The sequence below is a fragment of the Condylura cristata genome, unplaced genomic scaffold (genome assembly GCF_000260355.1).
Source record: "Condylura cristata isolate star-nosed mole 26May11 unplaced genomic scaffold, ConCri1.0 scaffold00031, whole genome shotgun sequence".
NCBI lineage: Eukaryota > Metazoa > Chordata > Mammalia > Eulipotyphla > Talpidae > Condylura > Condylura cristata.
In genome coordinates, this window is record NW_004567132.1 from 17,627,092 (window position 1) to 17,647,621 (window position 20,530).

General features: G+C 39.7%; 1 protein-coding gene across 1 annotated transcript in view; it reads right to left on the bottom strand.

The window, feature by feature from the left end:
- TACR1 (tachykinin receptor 1) overlaps positions 1 to 15,125 on the bottom strand; it is a 131,644-nt gene extending 116,519 nt beyond the window's left edge. The window contains exon 1 of the mRNA XM_004691576.2: positions 14,422 to 15,125. Within this exon, the coding sequence (XP_004691633.1) occupies positions 14,422 to 14,810 (389 nt within the window). The 5' untranslated portion in view covers positions 14,811 to 15,125. The remainder of the gene's footprint in view (positions 1 to 14,421) is intronic.
- Between the last annotated feature and the right edge of the window lie 5,405 nt (positions 15,126 to 20,530).

Here is a 20,530-nt window from a genome sequence, read left to right on the forward strand (position 1 = left end):
GCAGATTGATGAAGTACACTGCTGAGGGGAGCAGCAGGTGGGTCAGGAGAGGTCTGCCACGCCATGTGGGTCAGCTCCCTGGCTAGAGATTGAACTGGTGCTGCAGTGGCTGTGGAGAGTTTCATAGTACTGTGCTTTAACCTGTTCTGCCACCAGGGAGGGCCCATGACTAAGTTTTTAATGTGAAAGATGGCAAGTATAAATGAAAAGCATTGATTCCTCCTCTACATTATACTTTCTTCTACCCAGATTTTTTGTTTTTTTAACTCATTAATGCAGTTCACTTGTCTAGCATCTTATATTCCCTCTCAACTTCAGTATTAAATTAGTTAGAATTTCCTTTGTTTGCAAATAAATGGGAAAATATGATTATTGAAGGCTTAAAGAACTAGAAGTTTCATTACTTTTCTTATGAAGAAGCCTACAGTTAAGTCCTTTTGGGTTTGTATGTGGGCTAATGATATAATCATGATTCCAGGTTCTTTCTAACCCACAGTCCAGGGTGGGAAGGAGTGTGCTGCTACCTTCTAGCTCTCTCACTCTTGTTTTAGAGAAAAAGGGGGAAAGGCAAATAGTAGGATGCCTCTTCTGCTGTTTAAGTCGGGATCTAAATGTTTATAGAGAGAAAGACCATGCATACCTTGACTCCGGGGATAAAATAGTCAGCAAGAATCAAACCTGAATTCTGCCTTCAAACAGATATTAACAGAATATTACTCCAAAGTTTTGGCCTATGGGCAGTGCTGCTTGTAAGAAGGATGAGGCTCTGGTCGCGTCTCCAGTAGAGGCTGAAGAGAGGACTTGTGTCATCATTAGCTTTGGTGCCATCGATCCATGGTGTCCGCCACACTGCTTATTCTTGCTCCTACTCCGTCTTCCGGTCTTATCCCCAAACCGTTCTGACATGGTGAATTTTTGTATACTTTCATGACATTAATATGCTTAATACCTCAAATTAGTAATTCTACAGTGATTGAATAGGCATTGGATTAATATCTTGTTAATATCTGTTTAAAGGCAGAATTTAGACTTGATTCTTGCTATTTTATCCCCAGAATCAAGGTATTCAGGTCTTTGCTCTCTTTAAACATTTAGATCCCTATTTAAACAGCAGAGGAGAGTTCTGCATTAGTGGAACATAATAATTATCACTTAAGAGCAAAGTGATGTTGAAAACAAAATATACTAAATTCAAGTTGTATTAATAATATGTTAGAAGCTAATATTCTGCATGTATAATAATTATTTTAAGCTGTCAAGTAAGGTTTATTTATATTTCTTCTTCAGTAGTACCTACTTGTTTGCTTTATTCCTATTGTTTATGAAATGGGAAAGACAAAAAAAAAAAAAAAGAAAAGAAAATTCAGTGTTTTAAAAGTAAAATGAATTCAAAAAAATTTGTAATGCATATTTCCCCCTCTACATGTCAGTCATTGGGGTCATTAAATAAGTAGTCTAATTAATCACAGATTTGTTAAAAGTCTTCCAAAATGCACACCCAAGCTGAAAAACTGTACTGATATATTTTGTCTGCTACATTTTCCCCTGAATTTTGTCAGAATCTTGTCTGCCCATGTGGATGTGTCTCTCCTGGGACACTGTATTGTGACAGAAATAAAGACAGCCTGGAGGCCTGGCCTCTCCCTGTGCCACTGAGAGCCACTGCGGGGTTTCTCCCACTGCCCCTGAGACTGGCTTTCTGACTGACAGACCTCATAAGGGGTTAGGATTCTTTCTCTCCTTCTGTGTCCCTGGGTAACCAGGTTCCTAGGCTGAGAAGGTAAAATCTGCAACCCACTGTCAGACCACACTCCCACTGATTTTTTGAATTAGTAGCCTGTTTTGTTCTTCCCTTTTTCCCTTGGCTTCACCTAAATGGCCTGGAAAATGCCCTGTACTCCCGTGTGAAGGCTAAAAAGAGAAAAAAGGGAAGCAGCATCTTTCAAGAAATTGATCGGAATAAAAGATTTCATCAGAGATCATTTATTTAAATCCACGGAATAAATTTTAGAAAATACTTATTTCAGTGAGGAAAAAGACAAATACCAGATTGTGTCACTACATGTAAGTAACCCTAGAAAGCTGATCGTAGAACTGAGGTTACCAGAGAGGAAGGAGAATAAAGTGTGGAGGGAGCACAATGGCAGTGGTGGTGGGTGGTGGGGATGTGGGTCGTGGTGTAGAGGGTGACACAGCTGAAGAGGCAGCTCATACATTTATAAAACATAAACAATGGTGTAAACAAACTACAGTAAAATAAAACTGATATTTTAACCAGGCACACACAAAAAGAAAATATTTATTTCATTTATAGCCTTGAAATAAAAACTCAAAAAGACAGTAGCAAAAAATAAAGGAAAGCTTATGACAGCTGTATATCACAGCAACAATGCAGAATTATGAGTAAAATGTTAGCAAGCAAATCTAGCAGTGTGCTTAAAGAACTAAAGCATCACACTGATGTGATGCTCGTTCTAGGAGTCCTAGGACAATTGAAAACTATACAATAGAAAATACTGCACAATATAAATTACACAATAGAATAAAATGCACTGATGGATAGCAACAGGATAACTAAGGAATTAAAGATCTGGATTTGATCAACTCTCTTAGTAAATTAGGAATTGAATGATGTAATTTATAAAATGTCCGTCTTAAACTAACAGTCAACACAGTTAATATTGACATTAATAGAAATTTCTTTAAAGTCAAGGGTAAGAAAAGTGGTAATATTCTAGCACATGTCAATCAATATTGTTCTGAAAGATCTAGTAAAGGATACTGGTTAGAAAGTAAAAAAGATAAGGATTTATAGACTATATGACTATTGAGAAAACATAGTAAGGGAAAGGGAAAAGACAAAAATAAAGGAATGAACACTTCTAGATGAATTATGGGTCCAGACAGATCCTGGCAGACAGCCCAGCTCTTAGAAACCTGGCCCTCACCCCAGGACTTGTAAACAGTGCTAACCCATTGATAAAGATTCTGGAGATGTGAAGAATCAGCCTTGGCCATCCAAAGGGGATAGCACTGCACTGCTCCCCTTATCACAATATCAGACTCTCAGAGCCAGCTGGGACTGAGACCCCAAGTCCCTTCGGATAACAACAAAAATAGGTGGTTATGGAAGAGAATTGATGACTTGCAAAGAGGTATGCAGAACAGAAGTAAATTCAACCTTGTTTCACAAACTCTGAACACAAATGCAGAGTTGGTGGGCACCTCAGGACAAGGACCATTCTTATTGTGGCAGGAGAAGTTCTTCAAAGAAATCTGAACTCATACCAACAGCCCCCTGCGCACCTCAGCAGTCTTCTTGGTAGATATTAGGAGTGCTATCCTGAAAGCCAAACTCTGGAGACTTCAATAGCAGCTAAATTGTAACATTCCTTGCAGCTCATAATGGCTCAGATACCAAGAACACAGGTTATCTCAATTATTATATTCTTTCCTTCTCAAGGACTAGGTACCCAGAATGAAAACACTCCAATTTTAAAATCTAAATGGGGCTTGGGAGATAAAATGCCATATCATTCCTACCTTTGTATGATATTTATCTGTTACTCTTTTTTTTTTTTTTTTGATTTGTTTCAAGTTGGTTTACTAAATTGGATTGGACTGTGAAGAAAATGGAGCCGAAATTTGGGGTCATGTGTTTGTGAGGCAGATTGGGGAGCCCCCCCTCAATTTAGACTTGAGCGGGTTAGAGCACATCGATGAGAAATTGCCAAAAAGAGTAGGTGTTATCTCACTGCCTTCTTTACATTCTGCTTAAATTTTGGGCTTGCATTTCCTTAATTTGGCCATTGAAATTTGTGATGGCTGTGGGATGGTTGATATTACAGCTGAGCCTTTCACACATTAACTTTTAAACCCCTCATCCTTCCAGCTGGGAAGAAAAAAAAAACTGACTTGTCTTGGGAAATATATCTAAATGAGACCCAGCAAAGATTCAGTCTCAAGGTTTTCTAGGTTATCTTCGAGTTCCTTGAAGAGACCAGCTAGATAATTATAGTTCATCATCAGGGATATATCCATCTAGTTCCCATCATGAATCCCAGGGCATTTTAAAGCCCCCTGGGACTATTTAGGAGTCTATTTCAGCTCTTCGCGGTTTTGTGTCTCTGTGTGTGCGTGATTGTTTAAACATTTCCAGAGTCAGACAAATCCTCTTATGAAAACATATTAATTATTCAAGAGGACATTTCTCCATGATAAAATAATAAGTGGAACAGGGGTGAGTTTTTGAGCCACTAAATGTGCACATGGGACTTTTCACAGTGTGTCTCAGTTATATTCCATGGAAAAGAGGGCAAAGGAGTAGCATGCCTGACTACTGAGCACCTTCCTGAACGACCACGGGCCGCCGTGTGATTTTGAGGTAGCTGCTCATCGGTCCTTAAACAGCGTAAAGCCCTGGTCTGAGCAGAATATCACTTTATTTTTATTATCTATGGCATTGAGGAGGATGGAAAGGAAAGGAACTCAGCACTCCTTGAACCATTAAAAAGCCATGACTACCTGTCCTCGAGGGGGGAGCCCAGTTAATATGAAGAAAGAGCACCTCATGATCCAGTTGGAAGGCTGAGTGGTGCCTGTTGGCTCCCCATGCTCAGGGAGGAGGATCATGCTCCCGAGATTCGTGCCAGGAGGAGTGGGAGTCACTATGTAGACTTTCTACACAGGAGGTGGGTAGTGTCTGGGCAGAGATTTGAAACATGCTGAGGGCCTGCATTTGTCAAAACCAATAGGCATTACCCCTCCATTTTTGATGGAAAAATTCTTCACTCACGTGAAGAAATGGAATATACCCACAAAAATTTAAGCACACATTTTTCCATGACTTCAAAGTCTCAGCAAAGAAACTGACAGACCCAAGACAGGTAGAGATTTTTGGGGTCACGTTTCCATGTCCATGAGCAGTCTAAAATAGAGGTATACAAAAAGGTAAAAATGAGAAGGTGCAGAATGTATTGAAATTCAACTCTAGGTAGTAAAGCAGTCAGATGAAAACTAGGGAAGAGGCGCTGTTATGTTCCTTCTACGTAAATCAGACGATAAAGTATTAAGATGGAGTTGGAAAGGGGTCCAACTTCAAGCAAGTCAAGGAGATGGAAGGTGCTTAGAGACTACAAAACACAGTTCCACTGGAAAAATGTGTGGGTCCTGTGGTCCCTGAGCTGGCAGAGCTCTGCCCTGAGAAGGGCTTAGGGCATTGGGCAGCAGCTCCGCCCAGGTCCTTGAAAGGCACAGCCAGTTTGGGTCTTCCACTCAACTTGATTCCAGAACCCCAGATATAGGTGATTCAGCCACCTTTGCTGTATGACTTTGTAACACACGGAAGACATTTTTTAAGTGAATATAGCCAGTGATGAAATGGTACCTGTCTGTGAGAAGTGAATTTGTGTTCTAGTGTTTCATAATTGAGAAATGCTACTTTGTGTGCGATTTTGTTTTTAAGAAATTAGAAATGAGAATTTGATCTTTCATACAATTCAATTTACAAGATTTATAATTTTAATTGAAATACTTAGGGCTTCACTAATTAATTTTGTGTTTACATGCTAACAAGAATCTCACTTACTGAACTTGTAAGTTTAATTCTTAGCAGATGGAAATCCTTTAAGAGAATTTGATAGCTAAATTTAAAGGTTTTGATTTATTAGCTTTGTAAGAAGTATGTGTCTTGTAGAAGAGTTTATTTCTCCTATTTATAAGTCATCCTGTTAGAGATGTGAAGTTTTTTATAAAAAAAAAAGCAGATGTATTAAATTTGTGATTATATCTTGAAGTGTTTACAGAATTTTATTAATCAGGTTTATAAGCTGTTTACATTTTTAAGGTTACTTGATTTGCCAAGTTTATGAAAATTTGTGACTAATTGAAATCTGTAAGCTTTTTTGATTCACCAAGTTTGAAAATGATGTTAACATATTTAGGGGGAAGGATTTCACTTTCTATTTGAGAGCTAATTGATTACTAAGCAAAGCAAATGATTAACGCCTTAACACACAAAAAAACTAGATTTATAAAAGTCCCAAAGTTTGTAAGATGTGTTCCAAGGCAAAAGAAACACAACTTAACAAGTTGAATATAAATTAAATGTGCAGCTGTAAGTTTTTTGTAATGACCAAATTCTCCCTCAGACATCAAACAGGCAAGTGATCCTCCATCAAGGTCACCTCCCCAACGTGAGGAGGTATAGGATGTACAGGGAAGGGGAAGTGTGTGTGCGGTTTTGGAAATGATATAAAAGCAGAAAGTTGGTTTTTCTAGACTGTGATTTTGGAAATGGTATAAAAGCAGAAAGTTGGTTTTTCTAGACTGTGATATTCAATATCCAAATGGTGGACATCTAGTGGAGTGTGTGTCCTCTCCACACATGGGAAGGTGCTTGAAAGCATTCAGCAAAGGTCAGCTAAGCCGATTAGGGTTCTAAACTATAACTTTAGAAGGACAGAATATATCTGTGTATCACCCTCTTACTATTGTAATTGATGTATAAAGAATTCAAGAAGAGGTTGAACCAGGAAGGGATATAATGGTGTGCCAGGGTTTAAGAAAGCATAATATTATACAAAGTGCTGTTTACTTAGTGTTAGACAACGAATCAGGAACTTTTCAAAACTTTCCCCTTTATTCTCTTCTTACAATATGTTCAGTCTAATGGACAGAGAGGTGTGGGACAGACTGATAGATTATAGATAGTTATCAGCTACTGGTTACCTTTGGTGACTGAAGGGCTGTGGGGAAGGGAGGTGTTCTGATACTGTTCTATTTTTTGACCTGGACCACAGTTACATAGGTGGGTTAATTGTAAACCTACTTAGGGTCAGTGCATTTCTCTGTATTTATATAATATTAATAAGATACTATTCAAACAAAAAGTTACAGGCAGATACAATACAACCTCATTGGATAAATGACAGGGAAATAGGTTAGAAGGACATTTTATCAAGACTCAGAGGTTCAGGTCAACTTCTTAGTGGCAATGACACATGAGCTAAATCCTAAGGGGACAGCAAAGTCATCAGGTAGGGTGCTAGCCCTATAGCAGGTGATAGAGTGGACTAGGTATAGTCAGTCCTCACTTAATATCATTGATGGATTATTGGAAATAGTGGCTTTAAGTGAAATAATTTATAAGGAAGTCAGTGTTACCATAGACTGTTGTTATAAACTAGAGTTATGCTCCAATGCATATTTCTGGTCACAAAAACTCCAAACGTCAAATAAGGACACCAAACACTTCTAATATGAAACAGCAATTTATATTCATTCATTCACTTGTTTTCCAACCCTCTAATGCTACTTCAGGCTTTCAGGTTGCTGGAGTCTATCCTTGTGGTTCAGTGTGAAAGGTGGGGGCCAAATTTGGACAGATAGCTGCTCCACTTCAGGATGCACTCACCCACACCTCCACATTCACTCAGATGGGGACTGGGGACAGTGTAGACATGCCAATGAACCTAACAAATACATCACTTTTGAGATGTGGGAGGAAATCAGAATACCTGGATAAAACGTATACAGACATGGCCAGTATTTTTTTTTTCTCATCATTGTAATGAAACAACATTGAGTAAAATGATGTGGTTTGAGGACCTGTTTTAATAGTAATGGGGGAATGCTCAATTCTGAGCATTAGATTGCCTCTCGGTTAAGAGGATCTTAACAAATGGAAATAGCTAGTATAGACCACCAAGGATAGTAAGATGAAGGAATCAGGGACAATTTACCAGGGACGGAGGGAAGCATGTGAGACTGTTACATGGAAGAGGTATTGTGCTACTACGTGTAAACCACAATCAGAGACAAAAGGAATAATCAACACAAGGAATAATCTTTAATGATTCAGAAAGGAATGAACTTAGTGGAGGAAGAAATTAAGTAAAATATAAGCAGAATTTGCTACTCTTACAATGGCCCTGTCTAGAAAGTTGTGGGGTTGAATCTTTATTTGAGTAAAAAATTGTCAAAAGAGTCTCTGATGTCCTTTCTGGCACAGTAGGATCCTTCCATCACTCTGCTACCTTGGATGGCAGCTTTTCTGAGAGGATATAGCATCCAAAAGCCACCTTGGGAAGGAATGTGTAGGACGAGGCCTGAGACACACAAAAGCAAATTGCATGAGTCTTCATGCTGTGAGGGAATGGAAAATGGGAAGATGATGCTAAAATAATTTTTTTTCTAATAGTATTTTCAAGGTAGAAACAGAACCCCCATTGGTATGAAATATTAAATGAGACAATGAACTGAAGAGCAAATAAATATAAAGTATCATAAGTTTTATTGACATGAAATCTCCTTTCTAGTTCCCAAGTGACAAACATTAATAAATCATTATGAGAATTTCCAATTTGGTTTTCTTAAAGTTAATTAAAAAAAAAACAAAAAACCCTGCACATTACTTTCTCTGTAATTTGCTTTCTTTTCTCATTCTCCTTCTTTTCTCATTCTTGTCCTCTTCTTCCTCTACTTTATTTTACCAGTTAGACCTTCCTATATTCCCAAGGGGAGTTCTTTGCCCTGTCTCCAAGCTACGTCAGAGTGGCATTAATTGTACAGGGCTATAATGGTATTCATACTGATGTCAGTCCCCAAGGACTGAGGGCACAAGTGCAGCAGTAGTGTTTCATCTGGTACAATGTTGGTGCTTACTAATGGCTCAATAGATGGATAAGTGATGAGAAAGAGGGTGTTGCCCTCATTGCTGTCTAATTTTATCCTCCTTTGCCACACTCTGCTGACACTGTTCTCTCACAGGTCACTGGTACTCTCAAATTGCCAAAACTGATGTCTTCACCCTCCTTAGATTTTAAAGATACTGATGAACATAACAAGCATAAGTCACTTCTCTTACCCTTTGTTACTCTCATATCCTGGTTTCTCTACCACCTCTCTTATTTCTTCTGTTTTTCTTGGGAGGAATTCCTGTGAATCTTGGACTTTTCTCTGGAAATATATACATGTAAAGGGATATTCTCTACTTTCCAAACTTCTGTTTGAAAAATTTCCAAATCTTCATTTTGATTCCTGGCTTATTCTGTAGCTACTTCTCAACTTACTAGTGGAATATTTCCAACTAACCATCATATTTTCATATCAAACCCAACAAACTTGTACTCTTTTTCTTCCCACCAATTCCTCTGTTCATTCTCTGAATCACTTGTGAATTTACTTCAATATTGAGCCAACTTGTCATCTCTCCAAACACTGCACTTTATACCTCAACATTATTTCTTCTAGTTGGCATGTCACCTTTCTTAATCAATCTCTCCAAAAATCTTATCTAATATTCAAGTTCCCGCTCAGTTTCCACTTTCTCTGGTTTTCCTTGATCATTCCTGCTGGACATCACCTCTCTTCTCTTCTATCCTACAGAATTTGACTGTACAGCCCTCTGAAACCTACCCCTTGACACTTCAAATTGTAGTTATTTCTCAGTCTATTCCCCAGCTCCCCTGGCCCCCATAGCAGCCTAAGGGCTTTGAGGGAAGGCATGAGGCCCTGAGTTAGGAACCACCACCACTTCTGGAGACATTCATCCCTTGAGAGGCTGAAGATCTTTTTTGACACTTATAGGTGAGTGCTTTATTCTTAGAATCCTCATTCCACCACTTGCTAATTCAACAACAATAATAGTAACTAAATCTTACGTTCATACTGTATGCTTTTACAATGAGAATTAGTCTTTATTTCCTCCAGCTGAACCTGTTGCCATCAGTTTGAAAAAACCACACGCTAGACTCAGAACATTAGCAGTCTCCTGTGAGTAAGGGAGGATGTAAAGTGCTGTGAGGCAGGCCCAGAGGATAGGTTGCTGCTGAACTCCAGGAAAGGTTCTGTGGCTTAAATGACCCATCAAAGCTGCAACCCACTCAAATGTGGTGTAAATCAACCCAGACATTCGTGGTTCCTGATTTGAAAAGACGGCCAGTTGTGGTGGACAATTATCTAGTAAACAGCTATTCTCAACATCTCAAAGGTGCTTGGTCAGGGATGTGAGGTCCATCTAAATAGTGTTCAGCATCTGAACTCAAGGGTGAGATGGATCACGAGATATACAATGAGGTCCATTCTAGCCAACATGATTAAGTTCAAGGACATATTACAGATCTAGAAGAGACCTGGGAAGCAGGCCATTTACAGTTGTAGAGGGTATGACTAGAAAGAGTAGGAAGAATCTTTGTTATTTGTGCATGTCTTTGTTCTTGGTTCCTCTACTACTATCTCAGAAAACATAGTTCCTCTTTTGTCTTCAAACTTTATACTTATCTGGGCAGTTATATATTTGGTTCTGATAACCTTCATTTGGATCTTTTCTTTCACTCACATAGCATATCCAGAGCCAGTCTAAGTAGTCTCATGCCAGTAGTCAGAGAAGCAGTATGAGCATGACAGGGCTTTTCTGAACCTCCTATAGCTCTGTGCCTCTTGTGTGCCTAGGGGCTTGCCCCCTGCTCTCTTCTTCCATGCTTTTCTATGATACCAGACCGGCTATTATCACTGGCCTCTGCAAAATAGAGTTGTCACCACTCTACTTTTTTTTTTTTAATAGGAGGAATTAAAGAGATTATTGGAGTTTCATTAGAAGTAGAACCAATCTTAACTGGGTGTATTTGTCTATCCAACTTTTGATATTCTGGGTTAGGTAACCATTTCCTTCAAAAATATTTCCTCTGAAAGAGATCTTGATGTCTCTCTTCTCCTTCCCTCCCTTCCTCCTTTTTTCTGCCTTCCTTTCTCAGTCCTTCCCTTCTCTCTCTCACTCTGTGAAAAGATTACAAGAAAAATTTAAATTGACACTACATCTTCAGCTAAAGCTTTTTTCTGCGTATGTTTTGATTCTAGAAAGAAATTTGGCAAAACTCACTAAGACAGTTTGTCCCAGCGATTTCACTTCAAATAGTTTATTCTAAGAAAAGAAAAGGAATCTTCTTAAAGACATGTCCAGGGCATTCATTTCAAAGTTTCTTGTAACCATTGAACATGGAAACAAAATGATTATAGTCACATAACTTAATGCATCCAGTAAAAATCCTATTTTGAAAACTATTTCATGAAATGGAAAATGCTCATGATATGATGATGCTATGGAACAAAAAAAGAATTAGAAAAAAAAGCATCTATTGAATCTTTTTATTATGATCCATTTTTTTTCTAAAGAGATTGAGTAATGATATGTGGCATAAGTAATACAGAGAAAGTAAATATTCATATATGCTGGCATTCCAGAATTTAACTGCCATTAGTAGGGTCGCAGATGATTTTTACTTTTTGTTCTTTTACAATTTTCTGTATTTTCCAAGTGTTCTTCTGGGAACGTGTATTGTTTTATTCATTCATTCACTTTTCCTATAAACATGTAGTGACTATTAAATGCCAATCACTATGCTTTGTGTTGAAGAGATAAACAGGTATGTTCTTGGTCCTGCACAAATATCAGAATACTTTAAAATTAGGAAGAAGCATTTTGAAAAATTTAGTTTGCTTAACTCAATAATTCTGCTTCTAGTAATCTTTCCTGAGAAATAATCAAGAAACCAAAACCAAAATTATCATATAGAAATGTTTTTTAGCATAATAGCAAAAAAATTCTTAAAAATCACCTCAGTCAAATAATAGTTAAAGTAATAACAGCACATCCATAAAACAAACTATAGAAAGCCATTAAGATTATGTTACTGAAGATTTTTAGTAACATGAGAAGGTTATATTGTTTTCCACTAAACACCAATAGAAAAAAAGGTAGAAAATTATATAGAATCTGATCTAAACTGTGTAGTGTAATAGTCATAAAAGAGAAATTCAAATGTTAACAGGTGTTATTTTTGCCTGCACAGTAATGTTTGGCTTTATATCTGTGCTCTTCGTATTTCCCAGGTTTTCTACAATGAGTAAGGTTTAATTTTATAGTCAGGAAAACAGTGTTACTCTGATATTTAAAAACTTTGATTCAGTTAATACAATCAAAATTTTGATTATATCAAAAACATCAATCTTACATTGCAAGAGAAATTTAGAAAACTCCTGGGCAAGCTTCTTAAATTCCTAGCCGTAGTTTCTTAGGAACAACATAGTTGCCTCTTATTCCTGAATTAGATGTCTTAGCTGCATAGAGGGAGTTGAATTAGAATCCCAAGTGTTTTATGATTCTAATGAATTTTCCTGTTGAAAAGTCAAGGAACAATCAAAGAGATAATTTAGTATTTCCTGGAAGTTTGCATTGGCATGCTGGAGAGGAAGGGAGATAATTCACATGGAGAAGCTTCTGCTCCCTCTATTTCTAAAGCATCCTTGCAAGAGAATGAATGACCCTGCAAACTGGGACTACATTATATCAGAAGGTCTGAGGGAATTAATTTACTGTGTGCTTTTGAGGCTGAGCAAGGAAAAATAGAAGGAGCACTTGGAGGAGTTGGGCATAGGTCCGGAAGCCTCACCCCTAACTCTATCTTGGACTTCAGTCTACACATCCTGCTAGTCTTGCTGCTGACATGGCTTGCCACCTGGCACCAGATACCCGCTGACTTCCCTGAGCAGTTGTCACTCAAGGTCAGGGTCCTGTCTGTGGTTTGCCTAGAGAGAAAAAACAGTGGAGCCCAAGCACCAGTGTCAAGGCAGAAAGGCTATACTTGGCTCCCTGTCCAATCTACTGTGAAGATTTTGAGCCTTACTATTGTCTTCTAAGTTCCAAGGGAAAGGAAAGAACTGGGCTGTGGAACACGTTGATTGTTTTAGTCAAAGCCAGAGAGCTGTCTGCTGGTGCTTATGCTGACTGATACATCTCCCTTGTGCTCACACAGGTCCCAAATGCAGGAATAACACTAACCTCCCCTCTGTTTAGGGGTCATAAGAGAGTGGGTGTAAGGCTGATGGTACCAAGTTTCACTGCACCTATGTTCAGTTGTAGATCACACTATGCATTTCTAAGTTGAAGGGAGGTGTTGTGAGGTTAAAGCAGCATATCAGTGCAGAAGACTTCCATACAGATCTCACTTTCAGCAAACTGAATACCTGAAAACCAGAGTCATTGAAGAGATCAATTTATAGAAGAATTCAGTTCACTAATACTTTGAGTAATTGGGTTTCCTTCTGCATTTAAAATATAATCTATTCACCACAACTTGTTTTCCACACTGTATGGCATGCATATGATAGCTGTATAAAGGTAGATATACATGGAACTTAGAATCCAGCATTCAGACACCACTGCAAAGGATGGAAACAGCTTTATCTGACATAGAAGTGTTCATTGACCATGGAAGAAGAAAAAGACTTAAAATCAATTGCAAATTATCTACAGTCTTCAGGGAAAGGGATTAGTAATTTTGGATATTTTTGGAAGTGTTTTCCTGGCTCCTTCTTTGGGTTTCTTATAGTGGATTTATGTCAGAAAGGCCATCAAAAAAAACCATCTTAAAATCAGAGTGGCATGTGTTTTATACATAATTCCACATACAAGTTAATATTTAATGCTTGTGCACAGAGATGTATGTTACGGACCTAAGAAACTCACAAAAAATAAATACAAATCCAATTGTACTCTTAGATCTGCTTTCCATTATGTCACCCGAGGAGTCCCCTGCCTTCCGAACGCTTTCTTCAGTGTTGAAAATGCCAACCTTCACTTTCAATAAGCTTCCAAAACCCTAACCTGTTGGTTGCAGAAGAGGAGAGCTCTCAAATGTTTTAACTACACATGCTTCTCTGTGAATACAGACCGGCTAAAAACATTGATCTGATAATGCAAAAAAAAAATTTAGAAAAACTCCTGGGCAAGCTTCTTAAATTCCTAGCTACAGTTTCTTGGGTAAATATAGTTGCTTCTCATTTCTGAATGAGAACTCTTAGCTGCATACAGGGAGTTGAATTAGAATCCCAAGGATTTTATGAGTCTAATGAAATGCTCTGTGCATCCAGATACTACTAAAGCATTGAGGGGGAAGAAGAAAGTCCCCAAATCTTCAGGAAAGAATGAAAAATGAGAAAATCTGCATCAAATCAAGACTCCCCTGCCCCAAATAGCAGACCTGTGGGGACTGACAAGGCCAGATCTTGAGTATCCCCTTCACACTTTAAGGGCAAAAGAGGAAGGAATGTATAGGAAAAAGCAAGAGGAATTGAATGGAAAGTGTCAGGGAGATGAGAGAAGGGATGAGAAAAGAATGTTGCATGAAGAAAAAAGGGGACATGTAAAGAAAGGGAGACTGATGCTGAGAGAAAAGGAGAAGAAAGAGGAAATGGAACAGAAAATAGAGAGAGGAGATAGAGTCCTCCCATGATTTATCAGGCTGCCAGTAATACGCAGGGCAAGGTGGCCGCCGTCTACCTTGAAACATGCACATAATCCAACCCCAGACTCCATCGTGAACTCTGGCCCAATTTCTCCCTTTTCCACAAGGACAGACTCACCGATCAAAGGCCACGGCGGTCATGGAGTAGATGCTAGCAAAGACAGCAGCGATGGGGAAGAAGTTGTGGAATTTGCAGTAGAACAGGCCATAGTACCACTCGTTGTGGACAGCATACGTAAAGTTCACCACTGTATTGAAGGCAGCCATGGAGGCCTCCGCGAAGGCCAGGTTGACCAGAAAATAGTTGGTCACTGTCCTCATTCTCTTATGAGCCAAGATGATCCACATCACCACCACATTGCCCACCACCGAGGTCACCACAATGACTGTGTAGGCCGCTGCCCAGAGGACAATTTGCCAGGCTGGCTGCACGAACTGGTTGGGCTCCGAGGTGTTGGTGGAAATGTTTGGGAACAGGTCTGAGTCCACTGGGAGCACGTTATCCATTCCTCTGATGAGAGGCTAAACTCTTCTCTTTGCTCACACACCCCCTTTGCAGCAGGATCCTGAGATCAGCTCCTGGCTTCAGTCCTGCTCAGCCAAGACAGAAGAGCCCAGGCTCGCCCTGGGCAGAACTCTCTCTTTGTAAGCTGGAGACTTGCCACTCAGAAGATAAAGGCTTCTGGATGCACTGTCTGCTCCTCGTGGCTCTGAATTCCTCCACTTTCAAGCTTTGGGGAGCATTTGAGTTCAGAAATTTCAAGACAGCTTCTCTTCTGCGTTGGGCTGGAAAAGGCAAGAAATTCCAAGGGTCACTGTTCCAGGAAGCAGAGACCACGCTGTCTTTCTGCACCTGCTGGGGATTACAATTCCTATTTCTCCTGCCTATAGGAGGAAAGGCAAAGCGTGAGGTCTCGGAGGCGAACCGGGATGCTCATCACAGCGCGACCTGTAAAAGTTCTGAGTCTGTGGCCGGGATTCTGGAGGTTGGTGTCCAGCTGGAGATTTTTCCTTTGCTTTCGCTGCCGCACCGCCGCCGCCGCCGCCGCCGCCGCCACAGTTTACAGTTTCGCAGAGCCTCTAATCTCTGTCCTGCTCTGCTGGGGAGTTAGCAGAACCTCAGCAGGCTGTGCGCGAGGCTTTTATAGCCCGCTGCAGAGACGTCACCGGGAAGGGGCAGTACCTGGGCTGAGTACTTCCAGTCCCCGCGCAAAGAGCGGCAGCTGCACCAGCTGTTGGCAACTGTCACACTCCACCGTCGCAGCCACCACGCCTTTTGCTGCTTACCTGCTGAGGGAGTCTGCAAGCTGGGCGCCCCCACGCACTCCGCGAGGGGGCGCTAGGTGGCTTTGGAGTAATTGCGCCAGATGGGGTCTGCAGCTGGAAGCACAGCTGCACCAAAGGGAAAGGAAGATTGTGTGAGCCCTGTGATGATGGACTCAAGTTCCAGAAACAGCAAATTGGAGCCCTGCGACAGCTCTGCGGAGGCGTTTGCTTTTGGTGGTGGGAGTCAGGCAAGCGTGGGGGCGACGTGCCAGTGCCGCGCTCCAGGCCGCGCTCCAGTCGCACTGCATCGGGGGTTCGCTCTAGCTGCTACCCATAAGCCAGAGGCGCCGGGTTCCAAGTGTCCGGAAAACAACTTTCCTGAGGTCGTGTTTAAGAAACACTCCCCAAACACTTACTTTCTTTCCCTCACACGCCAAATTTCCTGGGAAGCGTTGATAGACTCTAAGCTTTGAGAACACCTTTCCCAAGCCCCCGAAGGTTTGACCACTCAGTTTTTGAGAAGTCCCAGCTGAATCACCTGGAAGAGCCCGTAGCACAGGCAGTGGGAACTGGGCTGCTCTCCCTGCGAAGCTTGGTGAGCGCAGGAGTCACCCGTAAGATGTGCGACTCTGGGATTTCTTCCAGCACCCGCTGTGGGCTCGCGTTCACCTCCCGCGGACCCGAGAGATTTGCCTCAGTCCCTCTGCATGCTTCGGGTAAGCGCGGGGCCTCGGGTGGTGCCCAGGCTTTTCCCTCCCTTCCTAGGTTTTTATAGGACCGGGAGGGCAGATCTTTTAGCCTTCTGTCTCCACCCCTGTCGGGAATCTAGGCCTCAACTCCCATTTGAAGACAATTTCAATCGGCTGAGCTGGGACCTGGTACTGGGAGGGGGTGGGTATTGCCCGCCAGTGGCGCGAAGCGTTCTGGAGGAACCGAGATGGGCAGAAATTCAGAGTTCCTTCCAGCCAGACTACCCAGGAGACACGGCTCCGCTGGGGAACCCAACCTTTGGAGTGTTTCTGCCGCCCAGCTACCCTGTTGCCTGCTCCGCCTCCTTCACTGCGGGGATGGGAGCTGCGGGACGTGGATGCGGATGGGTAGCCCGCAGGGCGCCGAGGTTTGAGTTGGCGCACGCTACTCCATAACAGGAGCGGTGTTTACGCAGTAGCCCTGGCTGGCTGCGCACCTCTGCGGCAAGTGCGTACGTAAACCTTTCGCGGAAAGCACTTGAAGGCTTAGAAATTTACCAAATAGGTTTATACCAGGCTAAAATTGGATCATTTCGCGATGACGCTGAACCTGCTAATCCATCCTGGTTTTGTTGAAGCCTAGATTTCAGTGTTTATATAAACCGCACCTTCCTTACACTGCCCTCCAAAAACCCCTTCAAACCTAAAGGGGAACCTCCAGCTATGTCTTGAGGAGAAAATTACCCCTTCAGTTAGTGGAGCAGCAAAGGAGAGCCTTCTCTAATTGCTGCTTCCACCATCTCCCAGAGCTGAAGAAGGGTGTGCGTGTACGTGCGTGGCGTGCATGCGACTCCCTTTAATTTCTTTTCCTTCACTCTGTGCAGTGGGAGGCTGGCTCATGTTTTCCAACAGGAACTTTATAGGATGCTTGGAGTGAAGAAAACTAGTAAACCTAAGCCTATAATACAAACTAAAGATAAAATAAGTATTTATCCTCCATTAGTAATCCCAGCTGATAGCCTGAGCCAGGTACTACTGGGCAAAAATTAGAGGCAATTTAGAAGAAAGAAGTAATTAATTATACAAAACAGGAAGCATCATGATGAACGAATATACTAGACACTGTAAGAGAGAAGGGGTGGGGCATACATCTAACCTTGACAGTGAAAGAAATTAGGGAGAGAGAAGAAAATTGTATGGTGAAGAATACTGAAGTATGTGTTAAGGGCTGAGAAGAGAATGAGCGTGATAGGTAACTATTCCAGATAGGTGTTTTCTATGTCAAGCCATGTCACCCTGCTTCAAGTCTCACAAGGACTCCTCAACTCACGTAGAACACGCAGGATTCCTCACGCTGGCTTTTCAAGGGTTGCTATTCCCTGCTTTGAACTATCCCTGTTCCCACTTCCTTATGGCAGGTAGCCATGTCCTAGGAGTAGGTATAATTTACTAAGGTGAATTCCTTTCCCACAGAAAGCAAAGCAAATTCACAATGAGTTTGCATTAAAATAAACACCTCAACCATACAGTAACTAACAGAAGTTGTGTTTGGTTCACAGGCATTCAGAGAGCTGTTTCTAACATCACCCTACTACCAAGGAGTGACTTTCCTTCTCCTCACATACAGATAACTTGTAACACAATTATAGATAAGACCTTACATGCAATTTTTTTTCCTTCCAAGAGTTAATAACTCTTAGCACCTTTTCTCCACTCCCCTTTCTATTGAATGCTGCCCTTGACCCACAACAGACCCATCAGTCTCAAGGTAAATCCTGTTAGCAACTTAGTACAACTCCCTCCTTATTTGTCCAAACTCTTTAAAACAGTATAGCCAGAAGTACAAATATACACAATACTCAACACATATAAGCATAGACAAAAACAAGTCTTCCACTGTACATTTGATTTTTCTCCAAATTTCATCTGAATACTTGAGAGTCAGTGGACACAGTCATCATTTTCAATAGCTGAATAGTAGTCTATGGCATGCATGTACCAAGGCTTATCCCTGCCCTTCCCAATTCATGAAATTGCACTTTGTTTCCAGTTTTTCCTATAAAAGACAATGATGAAATACACATTTTTACATATATCTCCCAAGTCTGATGTTTTATTTCTATGGGATATATTCCCACAGAAATATGTTTATATTCATATGTGAATGGATTTGTGTTATGTATTTCTATTTAATGTCACCATATTGTCTTCCAAAAGGGTATAACACTGTTATATTTCATTGGCAATTACTCCCTTCTCTGACATCTACTCTAAAAATAAGTATTAAGTCATTTTAGTTTTGACAGTCTAAAATATATAAATATAACTTTGCTTACACATAGACTTTATTTTCCTGACTGCTAGAGAATTTGAACTTCTTTTAAGAAGATTTTTTTTCCCTGTAGATTATCTATTCACATCTCTTGTCTCTTTTCCTGCTGGATTACCTTGACTCATTTTTTTCTAAACAATTTTTGTATAAGTGTAAACATTATGCCTGTCATAAGTATTTCAAATTCTTTTCTAATATTGCTGCTCAGCTCCTGTATTTGTGTTTGTCATAAAAACTTAAGTAACTTTTATGTAGTCTGTATTTACTTCAGTAGTATTAGATTTTGAGTCTTGTTTTAAAAATGCTTACCAAATCCACATTTTTTCACATAATCTCCTGGTTATTGTTGTTGTTCATTGTTTCACTTTTTTTTACATTTCAGTCTTTAATTCACCTGGAATTTTTAGTTTTTGTTATGTAAAATATTCTTTTTAGTTAATAAAGACAGCTACTTCCATTTTTTGTAGTTAATTAAACCATTTATAGTTATTATAGGTTAATTTTCAAATACATGTGATTTAATATTTTTATTTTCCAATTTTTCCCACTGACCCATTTGTCTGTTCTTACAGCAGTATCATATGATAGATATGTATATAATTTATATGATCTCCTACTTTTCCTTGCCCTTCTGCAATTAGAGAGACATGATTAATTCAGTTAAAAGTTGTGAGTGGCAACAATGAGTATCACTTCTAGGCTGAAGCATAAAAATGTGTGTGTGTGTGTGTGTGTGTAAGAAAGAGAAAGAGATAAAGAGACAATATGATAGGTTTCAATCACCTTGGATCCTGAGTGACTACATAATGTAGGCTTATCTAATTTGAATTGACACTTTTAAACTTTTACAAATTTATTCAGTTTTTCAAAAGTCAAACAAAAATTGCATTAGGATTCTCATTGAAACTGGCTGAATTTATTTTTGACAAAATAGATCTTTTTATTATTTTTATTAAAGTAATATTGATTTACAACACAGTAAGTGTTTTAAGAAAACAGGTTTATATCCTTTCAAACGTATGTGACCACACCATACCTACCAACACAAAATGGACATTTTTGATAAGTCCATTTTTCATGACTATAGTCATGAAATATAGTATGCCTTCCCATATCTTCAAGTCTTCTTTTATGCCTTTCAAAAAATTTAGTTAAAATAAATCCATTTTTTTATGCAACAAATATTTATTGCACATGTACTGCCATATGAGTGGCAAGGTGATGTGTTAGACGCAAAGTTCAGCTCTCAGGAGTGTGTTCTGGAGATGATCATGGAACTATTGAGTGATTTTTAACCTTCATGAAATAGGTCCCATCATTTGATGAGCTTTATTTCCATATATCTGTGGCTTTTATTTTTCTTGTAAATGAAATATTTTTTATGTTTTTTCCAATATCAAAGAAAACTTATTCCTTTCTGTATATATATATATTTATATTTTTCCTTAGTTTTCAATCCTTAGTGTTTTCTTCTCTCATTGAATTTCCCTATTACATTTAAAATGGTGATTGCAGGTGTTTCTGTATAGTTTTTCAATTTTATTAATTAAGATATCTTTAGACTACTTAACTGAATATTTGTTGTTAAATTTGCTAAATAGCCTGTAAGTCGTTTCTGTCTACTTCAAGTACTGATAGGAATGTCTTATAATTTATTTTTAAATGCCCTTTTCAGTATCTGTTGATATAGTTGTGTAATTTTTTTTTCACTAATTTGTTGACAAAGTGGATTAAGTGGATAGACTTCCCAACATTGACCCAAACACTGACCCACCTTAGTGTTCCTGGCATGTATTCTGTGTGGCCAGAAGCTTTATCATTGATTTACTATATTGTTGAATTCAACTTGCTAATGTTTTATTTAGCATTTTTTGAATCTGTTTTCCTAAGTGAGGTTGATGTATAGATTTCTTTCCTTGCTTTTTTCCCTTTTCTATCTT